Genomic DNA, 15826 nt, shown 5'->3' with positions numbered 1-15826 from the left:
TCTCAGGTGGGGAAAGGGGCTGGAGACCGAATCCAATCACCAATGACCAATGATGTAATCACTCGTGCCTACGTAATGAAGCCTGCAGAGTATAGGAGCTCTTTGTACCCAGCCCTACACATTGACCCAGGCAATCCTTCCATTTAGCTGTTCCTGAGTTGCATCCTTTATAATAAATGGGTAATAGTTAAGTGCCTTCCTAAGTTTTGTGAACTGTTCTAGCAAATTATCAAACCCAAGGAAAGGGTTATGGAAACCCCAGATTTTCAACCAAGTCGGGCAGAGGTTGTAGGTAATACTTCAGATTGGTGTCTGAAGTGGGGGGCGGGGACGGAGGGCAGTCTTGTGGGACTGTGCAATCTGTACTGACTCTGTAAGCAGATAAGGTAGGGGGTGAACCAGGCATGGCTTCCTTGATTTGAGAGAAGCCATTTTGGCCCTAAGCCATTTTGTGATCTAAGCCTGCCTAGAATGCTTGCCCTTGAATACGTCTCTATAATCAATGATCATAAGGGAATGCAGGAACAAAGGAAATGCAGTCAAGAAACAACAGTTCAGAGATGAGAGTCCTAGTTCCTCCTCAAGGGATATACATAACAATCTGATACATTATCTTTGAGTTCTCAAAGCACTAAGGCCCCCATCCAGGTGGAGGATGCTAACTACACACTGAGACCTCAGATAGGTCAGAACGTAAGGAATGATGATGTTAACCTTTTCTGACCCTTGGGAGCTTGGACTCTGTCGACCTTTGCCCCAATTCTGTGCTGAATTCTCCTCTGCTCTAGCCCCTTCCTGAATGTGCACATATCCTTAGCTTAAAACTTCCCCAATTTTGCAGTTCGGGGAGACATTCCTTTTGGAAAATCCCCCGTGTCCTCCTTACTTGCTGCAAGTTATAAATCCTTTCTTCTCCTGATCTTTGGCTTGTTTGTGTCTCTTGTCTGGACACCCACCAAGAGGCAAACCCAGTTTTCAGGTGAAAACTCCAGGTAGTATCAGAACTGAACTAAATTGTACGACACTCAGTTCGTGCCTGCAAAGAACTGGAGAACTGCTTGGTATGGAGAACACACACACACACATTTGGTGGCCAGAAGGGTTCTGTGGGTAGTGTATAGAGGAAACAGAATTTTCCATTAGTTGTGAGTTTTTCTTTCAAATCCATTCTGCTGTGATGAGATATTCCACTTTAAATTTTCTACTTTTTCTGACCATCGCTTTCCTGCAAGTTGGAAATATCATGATGTCTGGTAATGTCAACATACATTGTGTTCTTTCAGCACAGCGATAGTGTCACTGCATAATAAACACAATGTTTTGCCATCTAATTCAATAACAAAATAATCCATACTCTACTGTGCTTTAAAAGTATGACATATAAAATCCACTTTTCTTATTTTGACTGGATATGAACTGGTAATAAAAAATAAAATGTCGCAGTAGGGCAGTACACATGAAATGCTGTGGAGTTATAACTGCATCACTAAGATCTGTGTGCTGAGCAGAGTATGAAGCACTGTGACATAAAATCTCTGTCACAACCACTCAGCTCTGCAGTTGAAGCATGAAAGCCACAGATAATAAACAAACATGGCTGTGCACCAGTAAAACACTGAAATGTGAACTTCACATAATTTTTATGTGTCACAAAATATTATCTTTTCATTCTTTTTCAATCATATAAGAATGTAAAAACTATTCTTGGCTTTCAGGCTGTACAAAAAAGGGCAGTGAGCTAGATCTGTGGCCCATGCGTCCTCAATTTAAGGATGCCTGATTTAAACCACCATATGGCCATAAAACTGTGCGGCATAGGCTGAAATACATTCAATTCTCATTATTCACGGTAGTTTTGTTCTATAAAGCCACCCATCACTCCTAGAGGAAATTCAGAGTTAGGCTCCTTAAAGCCTTTGGTCACAACAACCAATTTCATCAACCAATCAAGACATAATCACGTCCTATGTGTGTTTCTGTTTAAAGACATCTTATTTAATATATATTGTTGATTCATTAACACTGAACTCATGGCCAGTAGCACTGCAACTCACACTGGAAAAAGGCTTACCTAACACATATTTTCTCTGTGAGGACATCACAGTCTTCTTGTACTTAGTGCTCGGGGGCCATCTTAAACAGAGAAATCATCACCAAAAAGTGTAAAAGTGAGAAAAACATGGCACTAAACAGACCACAAGAAGGACACGTTTACAGTATGAGAGCTGAAACAAAACGCAGTGTCACTTGATTTGACTGCTGCTGGGAATGTGTGCATTGGTCTCAAATTTTTTGCTGCTCTGAGCGTGCAGCCACACGTCTGCTAGTAACAGCAAAAATATCACAAGCGGGCTTCCCTGGTGGCGCAGTGGTTGGGAGTCCGCCTGCCGATGCAGGGGGCACGGGTTCGTGCCCCGGTCCAGGAGGATCCCACACGCCGCGGAGCGGCTGGGCCCGTGAGCCATGGCCGCTGAGCCTGCGCGTCCGGAGCCTGTGCCCCGCAACGGGAGAGGCCACAGTGGTGAGAGGCCCGCGTACCGCAAAAAAAAAAAAAAAATATCACGAGCATTTTACAAATAAATTTTTAGTGAGTAGTGAATTCACAAATATGAAACTGTGAATGAGGATTGACTGTATTTTAAAGTAAAGTAACACATTGTGATGTAGATAGGTGAGAGTTAAAGGAAGAAAATATTTCATTTTAAAATCTCTACTTGGTTGTGACTGTAATTTTAAATGGGAATTTCTGGTTTTCACTTGCATCCCAAAATGGAACATCTGTATTTGAAAACTCATATAAGCACAACTGAAGCTTCTATAAGGAAACCACAAAAGGAGAGTTTCCTACCTATAGCAACACATGGGACACATTATGAATAACATGGAATAAGAAGCTGTTAATTCTCAGATATAGAATTCATATTTTTAATACTCCTTACCCTCAGAAGCATCCATCACTCAGAGAAAAGCCAGGAAGTTTGAGGTTATAATTAGAAGAAATTCCTCAAATTATCAATTGTACTACCGTTGGAACATGCAGAAATGCAGCTGCAATGAAAGGGATATAGTTAGGTATATTTCATATTCCAGTTTTAAGTTTTCCCGGAGAGCTACAGTTTAGCCAGAAGACAAAAACCAAAACTAAATTAAATACAATGCTGCCTTCTCAACTAAGGAAAAACAAATATAACTGCCATATCAGGGACACAAAGGAAGAGGAGCATGACCGTAAAATTTTCTCAAAATAGAAAAGATAGAAATGGGGCATTTTCCCCAGAGGCTTCTTTTTCAAGAAATTCTTGGCCCTCTGGAGTCTAGCAGGGACTTTCAAGGATAGAAATTTCTTTTTTGTTGCCTTAGACAGAAAAACTCATTAACAGTGGCTGCTTTTTTTTAAAAAATTAATTATTTATTTATATTTATTTTTGGCTGCACTGGATCTTCGTTGCTGCGCACGGGCTTTCGCTAGCTGCATTGAGCGGGGGCTACTGTTCGTTGCGGTGCGCAGGCTTCTCATTGCGGTGGCTTCTCTTGTTGTGGAGCACGGGCTCTAGGCATGCTGGCTTCAGTAGTTGTGGCTCGCGGGCCCTAAGTTGTGGCGCACAGGCTTAGTTGCTCCGTAGCATGTGGGATCTTCCCGGACCAGGGCTCGAACCCGTGTCCCCTGCACTGGCAGGCGGATTCTTAACCACTGCGCCACCAGGGAAGCCAGGCTGCTTTTTTAAAGCATTTATTTTGATTTTAAGGTCTTTCCATCAAGGTTTTTGTTCTCAAACACCCAGAAGTCCTCATTTTACAGAAGAAAATCAGCAGTGTAGGCCTAGGCAATTAAAGGTAAGACTATCTTGCAAAACTTACGTAAAAATTGGGCAGTCAAGAAGGTAGTCAGTGAGAATACAAGGGAACAGGGTTCTCTTGTTACATATTCCTTTGGGACAGTTGTGTCGGATCTCTCTCATGTTCAAGTTACAGCAAAGCAAAAGTTACTGCTCTAAGAACTAGGCAAGGCTTCTGTGTAAAAGTGCTTTCTTGGTTTAATCTCTTCTGCTGCCATTCCTCAGCTGGTATTTTTTTTCTTTTTTTTGCGGTAACTGCCAGGCCTTGTGGTTCCTATGGACAGGAATCAACCAGGATCAAAGTGCTTTTATGTACAACCCTGTCAATAGAAAAATTCATCAACAGTTTAAGAAAAAAATGCAAAAGTTTCAAGCCAATTTGAGGATTATAATCTGAGAGGTAGACTTTCAGAAAGCTCTGGGGACTGTTCTGCCAATTAGGGGTCAAAGCACAATTATGTACGTTTTTGAGACAAAGGGTTTATGTCATACGATGTATTATTAACAGTTTACACAATCCAGACCTACAGGTACAAAGCAAACAGTAGGTCATGAGTCATCATGGTCCCTTACTAGAAGGAAGGTTAACTCCTAAGAGTCAGTGTCCCTTAATGAGATTAAGGAATGTCATCTCCTAAAGAGCTCTGGTTAATGCAGATGCACAATACCTGCTAAAGGGGAGGGAGGAGGCCCAAAGGGACAAAGAAAAAATTTATGTTTAAACTTTTCTCATCTTGCCGTAAAACATGAATTTTATTTCATCAGTTCTTAACTGAGATTGTGGAAGGTCTTAGGTGAAACAGATATGAAGGCTAGGCTTTCTGAGTATACCTGTGGAGAACTGTGGGGAGGACCCTCTTTTCTAGGACCTCAGGGGCAATCCCTAAATCTCTCTCTTAAAAGAAAAATTTGAAAGAGATATATCTTATAATATCAAATACATTCAATAGCATCTACCTCCTGGTGCATAAGCAGCATAAAGATTTTGTTAACAGCATCCACAGAAAACAAATATACCAGTAAACATCATTATATATTTTACCTGACAATAAGAGTTCCAAAACAGCAATGCAATATTAACAAGAGCAATACAATTACCAAATAAAGTTCAAAGTTTTCTAATAGTCCTTTTTACTTTGAAACTGTATTCCACAAATGACTACAGTCAAGTTAATATGTTCAAGAGTCACAGAATCATTTCCTCTCTGTGGCTATGTTAGTCCTTATCTAATGAAGTCTGGTTCAGCTGTTTGATGGGATTCTAGCTGCTGACAGTTTGAAGCTCTTAATGGTTGTGGCTGTGGGGCTAGGAAGACAGAAGGGTCTACTGTACTTTGAGATGACAGGAAAGACTCAAACAGCTCTGTCTCCAGAATTCTGCACAAGCTTATTTCACAATTATGTGATCTACCTACATTCTCTAATGACTGAATACACAATGTTCATATGGATGCTCTCTGGCTGAATGAGATGATTCTTCACCTACTATTTAATTTCTAGTAATAGTGTAACTAATGTATCTTCATGTATTCAGTCATTATTTTTAAAACTTGCTAAATACTATCCTGATCTTTTGAGCTTTTAAAATTTACTTTGATCCTTTTTTCCAAGCTATGAAATTATGAATTTTGTAATATATAAGATCCTCAGACCAATTTAATGTTATGCATTATCATACCAAGGTGTACAGGTCTAAAGGAGTCTCCCAATTAGCACAGCCTTGACCCTAGTACCAGTTTTTCACTTTCTTAAAGGATTATCAGAGATATTGGGTTCCTTCATATTCTATATGATTAGCTTAAGATTTTCTACTTTGGGCTCTAGCAGTACTTAGTTCTATGCTCTGTATTCCAGACTCCTTAAATTACAGAGAAAGGATATGTACAATTTTTGTATTCCTTCAGAGCAAGGTTGAGAAGCAACACTACCTACCCTATTAGGTACTTTCTTACATATGTGGACTACTCCACTGCATGTATCTCAAGTCCTTTTCATTTCAAAAGCACACATTAACTCATCATCAATGTATGTTCCATTAGAGTAACACTTATTAGCCAGGAATTACCAGAAGGGGGGTCAATAAAGGCCTCCATGTTGTGAGTTCCAGGACTTTTCTGAAGAGAAAACCATGGCTTTATTAAATGATCAACCGGGTCTATGATCCTCCACACCCCCAAAATTTTAAAAATCACTTCACTGGATTCTTTTATTTTATAAAACTTCTCTAGTCCTGTTCTCCAAAGTTCTAGCACCTCTCGCAAGTTGTAATTTTATAAACAGGGCCCGACACTTTGATCCCACTTTTACATAACTGAACATACTACAGTTTTAGCACTTAAAAGATTTTAAGTACTGTCAAATATATCTGGATTATATCTTAATCCACAGTACTTCACAGAGCTCATGATTTTAAAAAGCAAATTAAACCATATCTGAATTTCTAAATCTTCTAAATACATTAACAGTGAAACTTGTAATTGTTTCAAAATTACTAGAAAGTATGTCATTTTCTTGAAATGAACTTGGCGTAAAAGGCAGCAAAGAGGTCTTTATAAGGAGTGTCTGAATCTGACTTGGTCAACGGTATTCGACAAAGTTGGCGAAATCTAGGAGAACGCAGCAGCAAGTTCTGTGAAAGGCCCATGAGGCTGGAGCATAACCAGTAGAGAACAATCGACTGTAAAGAGAAGAAAGGACATGAAAGTTAGCATCTCTCCATTCTCCAAGGACACCAAGGTCTAGAAATAGGTAGGCAATAAAAAAAAAAATTACAATCTCTGTAAATGTAAGTACGCCAGGACTGACCAAGACTTTCAGTAGCTATTAGATATGTGTGACAGATCAGATAGGTAGGTAAGAAAGTTGAAAGGAAGACTCAAAAGCAAAAAGAAACAAAAAGTAGAGGTATTCATGACAGAAAGTGGATGACAGAGAACAGCTCCCAAGCAGAGGTCCAAGAGAGATCTCACCTCCATCTCTGGCAGTTAAGCATACTTTTTCCCCACCAAGAGTCTTGACAGGCTGCTACATTGAAGGTACGCTACTGGGGGCACAGCCATTTATCATGGCAAACTTAGCCCCCCTAGACCTATATACAGTCACCTATCTTCCAAATGTTTCCCACCAACCAGTTTCTAAGTGTAGTCAGGACTGCATTACCTTTGCCTTTTCCTGAGACAAAAAGTCTCAGCATTATCTTCAACTTTCTTTTTTACTACCATTCAGATTGACTATTTAGGTCAAAGACTAAGTTCTGCGGCCTCTCAAAACATTCCCATACATACCTACGTACATCTTTCCCAAACCTTTCTTTGGCATCAGAAGGTAATCAGTCCCCAGAGGCAAGACCATGTGGTGGTTGAATCCAGGTCCTGGAGTCAAACTGCCTGAGTTTGAAATCTATTTATCTAACTTTGGGTACATTATTTTTCTTGTTTCAGTTTTCTCTTCTATAAAATGGGGACAGAACTGTACCAACCTCAAAGAGATGCTGTGAGGAATAAATGAGAAAATTTAGGTAAAGTGGTAAGCACAGTATGTCGCCCATATTAAGCACTTGCATTTGTTCCAGAGCAAGTTTTTTTTTTTTTTTTTTTTTGCGGTACGCGGGCCTCTCACTGTTGTGGCCTCTCCCGTTGTGGAGCACAGGCTCCGGATGCGCAGGCTCAGCGGCCATGGCTTGCGGACCCAGCCGCTCCGCGGCATGTGGGATCTTCCCGGACCGGGGCACGAACCCGTGTCCCCTGCATCGGCAGGCGAACTCTCAACCACTGCGCCATCAGGGAAGCCCCAGAGCAAGTTTTTAAGGGCAGTAAGCAATACGTCCTTAAAGGCAGGTTAGCACAGTAGTTAAGAGTAAGAGCCAAACTGCCTGGATGTGTGTTAGACTGTCACTTAAAAGATGAGTAACCTCGATGAGTTACTTAACCTCTCTGTGCCTCAGTTTCCTCAGCAGTAGAGATTATAATAGCTCCTACTTCAGTGCACTGTTGGGAGAAATATGTATACTAATATATGTAAATGATTTTAAAAAGGGCCTGGTACAATGTTAATGTTGAATAAATATTAACTACCACCATCATCAAACTTATCCATGAAGCGAACAGTATCCTGAGCCTCAACTACGTCAGACTAAAAACTGCCTACTAAGTATCATTCTTCTTTCTTAGTAAGAAAAATACTAATTTTCAGCAGGGTATACTGCCACCTAAAAAAAAGAAAAAGAAGACTATCCTTCCCAACCTCTTCTGCAGTTAGGTACAGCCACATATTTAAGATGGAAGCTCAGTGTTTGGTGGGGCACCTGGCCAGGGTCCTGAAAGGGGCTGACCGTGCTTGAGGAACCTTTTTACTATTCTCGCAAGGTAACAAGCTCCAGTGGCATCGTGACTGTCCTGCGGCCTTCAAGACCATTACAGGCTGTGGATGATGCAGCACTGAGAGAGAAACAGGCTGCCTTTCTCAAGTCTTCACAGGGACACTCCATCAGCTCTACACTGAATTACCTAGTTCAGAATTTCCTGTATTTGAGAGAATGGATTTTTGGGTACTTAAGACACTGTTTTTCAGGGCTTCCCTGGTGGCGCAGTGGTTAAGAATCTACCTGCCAGTGCAGGGCACCTGGGTTCGAGCCCTGGTCCCGGAAGATTCCACATGCCGGGAAGCAACTAAGCCCGCGAGCCACAACTACTGAGCCCGCACGCCTGTAGGGCGTGCCCATGCTCCACAACAAGAGAAGCCACCGCAGTCACAATGAGAAGTCTGCGCATTGCAACGAAGAGTAGCCCCCGCTCGCTGCAACTAGAGAAAGCCCGCCCACAGCAACAAAGACCCAACACAGACAAAAATAAATAAGATAAAATAAATAAGTAAAAAAAAAAAAGACAGTTTTTCAGATCTCTGTTACTCACTTTGAATCCAACCTCTCACTACAACTTTACTGCTCCTATTTCACTTGATCTGGGGGTTTCCTCAGTTATAACAGGTATTATTTCTCCTTAGAAATGTAGTGAGTTTGTATTGTTCTGTTTTTACAGAGTATTTTATAATATTATTATTATTACATGAAAAGTACTATAATAGACACTTGTCATTTCATTAATTCTCACAGACATTACGGTGTCTATTTTAGAAACAAGGAAACTTATTTTACACAGGATTAATGATGGTATTATGTCTAAGTGACAGCTTAAAAACATGTAACATTTAATTGAGCCCATGGACACCGCCAAGTAAGCGTCGTTGAAGTCTCCCCCATCTACTGCCATCATGTGTTTAAGTCGGAGTCTCCCAAATAGCCCGAACATCTGCAGAAGCTCTTCATCGGAGGTTTGAGCTTTGAAACAACCGATTAGAGTCTGGGGAGCCATTTTCAGCAAAGGGGAACGCTCACAGATTGTGTGGTAACGAGGGATCCAAACACCAAGCGCTCCAGAGGCTTCGGGTTTGTCACGTATGCCACTGTGGAGGAGGTGGATGCGGCCATGAAGGCAAGGCCACACAAGGTGGATGGGAGAGTTGGGGAACCAAAGAAGGCCGTCTCAAGAGAAGATTCTCAAAGACCTGGTGCCCACTTAACTGTGAAAAAGATTTTTGTTGGTGGCATTAAAGAAGACACTGAAGAACATCACCTAAGAGATTATTCTGAACAGTATGGGAAAACTGAAGTGATTGAAACCATGACTAACCAAGGCAGCGGCAACAAGAGAGACTCTGCTTTTCGTAACCTTTGGTGACCATGACCCCATAGACAAGACTGTCATTCAGAAACACCACACTGTGAATGGCCACAACTGTGAAGTAAGGAAAGCCCTATCTCAGCAAGAGATGGCTAGTGCTTCATCCAGCCAAAGAGGTCGAAGTGGTTCTGGAAACTTTGGTGGTGGTCGTGGCAGTGGTTTTGGTGGGAATGACAACTTTGGTGGTGGAGGAAACTTCAGTGGTTGAGATGTCTTTGGTGGCAGCCATGGTGGTGGTGGCTATGGTGGCAGTGGGGATGGCTATAATAGATTTGGTAATGACGGAAGCAATTTCAGAGGTGGCGGAAGCTACAATGATTTTGGCATTTACAACAGTCAATCTTCAAATTCTGGACTGATGAAAGGAGGAAACTTTGGAAGCAAAAGTTCTCGCCTCTGTGGTGGTGGAGGCCAATACTTCGTCAAACGATAAAACTGAGGTGGCTGTGGTGGTTCCAGCAGCAGCAGGAGCTATGGCAGTGGCAGAAGGTTTTCATTACTGCCAGGAAACAAAGCTTAGCAGGGGAGGAGAGCCAGAGAAGTGACAGGGAGCCTACAGGGTACAACAGGTTTGTGAACTCAGCCAAGCACAGTGGTAGCAGGGCCTAGATGCTACAAAGAAGACATGTTTTAGACAATACTCACGTGTATGGGCAAAAAAACTCGAGGACTGTATTTGTGACTAAGTGTATAACAGGTTATTTCAGTTTCTGTTCTGTGGAAAGTGTAAAGCATTCCAACAAAGGTTTTCACTGTGACTTTTTTTGTTTGCACCCATGCTATGGATTGCTAAATGTAATAGTCTGATCATGATGCAGAATAAATATGTCTTAAAAAAACATTTAATTCACATTTTTTACGATGAAAACATACTATTTCAGATTCCTAAGACAAGTCCTATAAAGTACTTTTATATAAATGATATAACTCTAACTACCAGCAACAAATGGCTACTACTTTATGGTCTATGTGTTGGCTCAGAGCTAAGACAGCTCTATACCTGACATAGCTTTACCCATCTTAGCACTAAAGTATCCATGGAAGCAAAAGGCTAAAAATATGAAATAACTGCAAATATAACATTTCTTTTTCTATTTCTATAAAAGTTTAATTACATATAAATAGGGACAAGTATATGTATCTCATAAAACTGTTATGAGATTAAACAATATTACATATGAACCCATACAAACCTAGCACAAAGTTTTGTTTCTTTTTTCAGTGCTAAAATTCCTTGGACCAGTCTATGAAGACAGAAGGAATTCAATATATCAGTTAATCAAACAGAGCAAATACTATGTTCATAGTACTGCATCGGGTACTTTGCAAGATTAAAAAAAAAAAGAGGAAAAGGAGTTTGGTTTAATAGGAGGGTTAAGACACATTCACGTAAAGGAAGATTAACCAATCCCCCAAGAAATATTCAGATGTCACTTGGTGATAGAGACAGTAGATTCGTTACTACAGAAACCCAGAAACCAGTAAGGGATTGAGTAGTCAGAGGAAGCTCAATAGAAGAGGCAGAATCCCAGCCAGTCTAAGCTAGAAACAGAAGATTTATATTTAGCACATGCTTCACGAAATACTGGTGCTTACTCACTGAAGGTACTGTCGCTGCAATTGGAATCATCAACACTGATACTGCACGAACAAAGTACGTAATATATGTCTGGAAACGAGACATTCCAACTTTCTGCAGAGCAAAAATCTGAAGGGGTAGAATATATAACATATGCTGATTATTGAACTGCACATTAAATGAGACAAGCTTTAAAATACAAACTGATTTTTGACTGGCCTCTACCTATATTTTATGAAAAGCAATAAAAATTTAAAATAAAACTGATAAATTTATGTAAAATTCTTAAATGGAACTTTAAATAACAGCAATAAAGAGATTCATCTATACTAAACAGTATCACAGCATAATTTTTACAAGTCAATGTTTTTTAAAGATTGTCTGTAAAACTGAAGTCCCTTCAAGATAGGTATTATGTATGAATCACTGTCCTTGTTTTTTAGCACCTAAACACAGGACCTGGCATAAAGAAGGAACTTAACAGGTATCTCAAAGGTTTGTGATCTGGCTACGTGGAGTACAGAAAAGAACCAAGGCTAGGAAAGGCAGTTATGGTTTATGAATTACTTATTTAAGAGGCAGCATAACTTAATGATTATGAGCACAGATTCTACACTCAAACTACCTAGATTCACAAGGCAGCCCTGCATTCAGTGGTTATGTGACCTTGCACAAGTTACTCAACCTTTCTGTGCCTTACCTTCTGCACCTTAAAATGGGGATAATAGTAGCACTGACATCACAGGATTATTTTAAGAATTAAATGAGTTAATTCATGTACATTGCTTACAATAGTGCCTGGCACATGGTGAATGTTAAGTAAGAACAGGCTTTTATTAAACTTATGCATGCTGGGTCTTTAGATGGAATAAAAGAAAGACTAGAGGACTGACATTATTCACTGTGACCCTGTGTTATCGATTCTTTCTTTCTAAGAAATATTCACTAATTACCAACCATGTTAACAGCACTGTGGTAGATGCTCTTAGGCTAACACACTTAGACTACACATAGAGTCTTTCCTCAGGAAAACTTCACACAAGACCTCAGAGTATCATCCTCACTTTTCTCGTCTGAAAAAATAAGGGGTGTATTAGATTTCCCAAACAGAGAGCGGTGGATATGAGGTCTGTAAAATCTCAACTGAGTTAGGTCTTTTCTAAGGTTTCTTCTAGCTCAAAGAGTCTATGTTCTACTCAGAGTCTGAGAACAGTTCTTTATGGAATAGGGGTCATATTTTATATGTATGTTTCTCCACTCCATCTTATAAAGAAGTTCTATGGCTTTTCTAAGGTTGTGTAACTTAAAAATGGCAGTCAGGTACTGACCACCTACAAACTGACATATTAAACATATACACAAAACATCAATATATTGTGGGAAGAAAACCAGATTCATTAGGCATTTTAATTGTTGTCTTTACCAAAAAGCAAATCACAAAATTGTATGTATTAGAATCATATAATTTTAAAGCTAAAAGACATTTTGGAAATGTTCAAATTCAGCTCTCTTATTTTAATTATGAGCATTCTGACCTCCAGAGATGTTAAGGAACTGGCCTAAGACAATTTATCAACAGCTGATCAGCGACCAAAACTAAGGAGTCTCAATTTTAGCTCAGAGCTATCACCACCAACTCAAATACGTTTACATTTGAGGTCAGAACAGCAACAAAAACCCCAATGATTTAAATGGCAAGCAAATCTCATTTAAAACCACTGACCTCCACTATTAATAAGTTGATGACACCAATGGAGACAGGCAGAATCCAAGTGGAATCCAGGGCAGTGAGGTCAGGAAACCACAGGACCCCACCAGTAGCTAACTGCTCCTGAACAGAAAAACCTGCTGAAACATTTTTATAAGTAAAACAAAAGAATTTCTAAAATAGCAGAGGGAAGTAATTGCAATAAGGTGTTCCTCACACTAAAGATTTGCACTTTTTATTCAGGTTATTTTCACTCCACAACATAAGTTAGTTCTTCCTGTACTGAGAAAGAGGCAAGAAGCTTTCTGTAGTAAACAGATGTAGAGACAATAAAGATATGTAGCAGTAATCTTTTCAGACTTAAATTAAAAAAATTAAAAAAATTAGACTTTCTTTCAAGTCCATTTAGATTACTTTCTGGTTAGAAATGCCTTTAAATGAAAGTAAAAAACAAGCCCTTTAGTTTATAACCTTTCTTAATTAATGTTTACACTTATAACTGTGAAAGCTTTTCTGGCTTCTTAAATTTATTAATAGAAAAAATTCTTGGCCAGGAAACCGTATTATGGAATTATAACCATGACCTCCAAGAAGCAGCTGACGTCCTTCCTAGATTGATTTGTTTTCTCAGCACAGCTAGTTTGCTTTACACTTAATATTTTAAATTCTATACCCTTGTAAGGGAGATGATAAAAGTGTATTCTAGTTATAAGAAGTATGGATGTTTTTTATTTTTTGCTTGGTTTTTTCTTTTTTTTTAAGAGTACAAAGACAGGGCTTCCCTGGTGGCGCAGTGGTTGAGAGTCTGCCTGCCGATGCAGGGGACGCGGGTTCGTGCCCTGGTCCAGGAAGATCTCACATGCCACAGAGCAGCTGGGCCCGTGAGCCATGGCCACTGAGCCTGCGCGTCTGGAGCCTGTGCTCCGCAAGGGGAGAGGCCCCAACAGTGAGAGGCCCGTGTACCGCAAAAAAAAAAAAAAAAGAGTACAAAGACAATGTTAGAAAACTTATTTGGGGGAAACAGACTTCAATAATAACTACCTTCTGAATGTGTTGCCCCTGTGCTAAAATTCCGGAGAGCAACAGACACGAATATCCACATTGGAAGCTGAATCCAGACCAACACAGTGGCTTTGAAAGGGTGGCAGTTATCCCGAACATACAGCTCTGAAACAAGCCTCCGCATAGTCTTTAGATAAGTGAGCCTAGTTTCAGGGAAGAGGGAAAAAGGGAAAGGAGAAAATGTCATTTGACTACTAGCAGTGTTTCATCCCCACAGCACAAACACACCCGTGCTGTGGTTACTGGCTAAAGGATTTATGCAGGATTTTTGGTTGTTGTAAGCTATACCACAGGGCTGCCTAAACAAAAGGCAAATAAAGCCTTTTACTCAAAGTTCTTTAACAATGTACGCAAATTACATTAACAATTTGATAAATCTGACACTGTCAGACTACAGTCTTTGATTCTGGTGATCTCTGGCAAACCAGGCTTTGAGGAGGGAAATTTCACTACTAACATGGTATGACCACAATTTAAATCACAAATACTAGAGGTGAAAGCCCATTTTACTCATATCTCTCCACTCCAGCCAAGCTCAATCACTTGATCCCCGAATATACCTTGCAATGTGGTTCTGTACTGTGTATGCTCTTGGCCCGTCAAAATGGTTTTCACTCTTCAATCAACTCTTTCATAAAGGCTTTCTTACTCTGTTTCTCTATTAACCATATTAGTTATTTCTGTTAAGTCCCACTTTCTATACTATGGTATTGGGTCTTCATCTTTAAATCTCTCACAGCATGTTTTGTACAAGGTTGGTTTTCAATAGGTTTGCTGAATTTAATCTAATTATAATGTACTGAATTAAGACAGTATACGGAGACATTGCAGGCTCTTTGTAATTCAGCCTCTGCCTGCTTTTCCAACTTTATTTCCTGTTACTCTTCTTTAGACACCTGTATATTCTGGCCCCTTGAATGACTGGGGTCATCCAACAAATCAGACTTCCACATCAGCATGCCTTTGGAAGTTATTATATCATCTGTGTGGACTGCCCAGTTTCCTGGCTGTTCACCTGACAACTTCCCTGTCACGCTTCAAAACCCAGCTCCATTGAAAATGCAGGAAACCTCAGATATGTCTTCCTAGAAAGCCACTCATCTGTCTAAGGATGTATCTGGACAATCATCCTGCCAGTGCTGCATAAGCAAGGTGCCACAGTCTTGTCTAGGCTGCATTTATAACCCAGGTGAGCAGCTACTAATTTGTTCTTCTGGCCTAGAGCTGTAGTCCTCAGATTTCCCTGATGAGTAAAACTTCAAAACTATACGTTTACCAACTTCCTATTTTAGCAAGTAAAGACGTTAAGCTGTAAAAATGATTTTTTTAAAATGTCAGGTCTTTTTAACTCTATATAAAGAGGGACACAATTTCATACCGAAGATAGTTGGCAAATTTACACCTATATAGATAAAAATATATGGAAAGCTATATATATATATATATATATATATATATTACATATTCATACTAAAAAAACCCTTATTTTTCTCATTGCTGTGAACTGGTGAACACTTCGTCACAGTCAAGTAAGGATCAGAATTTGGGAAACTGACTAAGCAGAACTAGCGTAGGCTGATAGAAGGAGGTGGACTTAGTTCATAGTGCATGACTGTAGGCATAGACTGTGCCATGGTCGAGCACCCTTGGGCAAAGGCTTTCTAAGAGCCCAGGCAGACAACTACATAGGGTAACCAGAGCAGAATGACAACACCTTGCCTATCCAGTTGCTTTTACCATGTCATTCATACTTTCTACCTCCCCATTCCTTTGGGCTGCTACCTGCTGTATGTTGTCAAAAGGTCAAGTTTGTAAATAACCTGTATCATTTGTTGACAAAAATCCCAACAACTGTCACAGTATCTTCATCCTGTGAAGCCTTTCCTGACTTTCCGTGATGACC

General features: G+C 40.0%; 1 protein-coding gene and 1 pseudogene across 15 annotated transcripts in view; one reads left to right on the top strand and one right to left on the bottom strand.

Annotated features, from left to right (window-relative positions):
• LOC114902613 (cytochrome c oxidase assembly protein COX18, mitochondrial) overlaps positions 1–15826 on the bottom strand; it is a 168617-nt gene that overhangs the window by 151332 nt on the left and 1459 nt on the right. For 10 of the 15 annotated variants that reach the window (XM_029234975.1, XM_029234973.1, XM_029234974.1 and 7 more), the window contains exons 3-8: positions 13903–14066; positions 12877–13001; positions 11175–11282; positions 5769–6513; positions 3859–4156; positions 2940–3048 (exon numbers count right to left, since the gene is read on the bottom strand). In XM_029234975.1, the coding sequence (XP_029090808.1) occupies positions 6340–6513; positions 11175–11282; positions 12877–13001; positions 13903–14066 (571 nt within the window). In that variant the 3' untranslated portion in view covers positions 2940–3048; positions 3859–4156; positions 5769–6339. The other 5 variants (XM_029234971.1, XM_029234981.1, XM_029234982.1 and 2 more) reach the window with 5 other exon arrangements.
• Positions 8113–11164, top strand: LOC114903011 (annotated as a pseudogene).

The sequence above is a fragment of the Monodon monoceros genome, unplaced genomic scaffold, assembly GCF_005190385.1.
Source record: "Monodon monoceros isolate NGI ecotype Baffin Bay Population unplaced genomic scaffold, NGI_Narwhal_1 Super_Scaffold_20, whole genome shotgun sequence".
NCBI classification, from domain to species: Eukaryota; Metazoa; Chordata; class Mammalia; order Artiodactyla; family Monodontidae; genus Monodon; species Monodon monoceros.
Note: the sequence above shows the minus strand (reverse complement) of the source record. Positions and strands in the feature narration are given on the sequence as shown.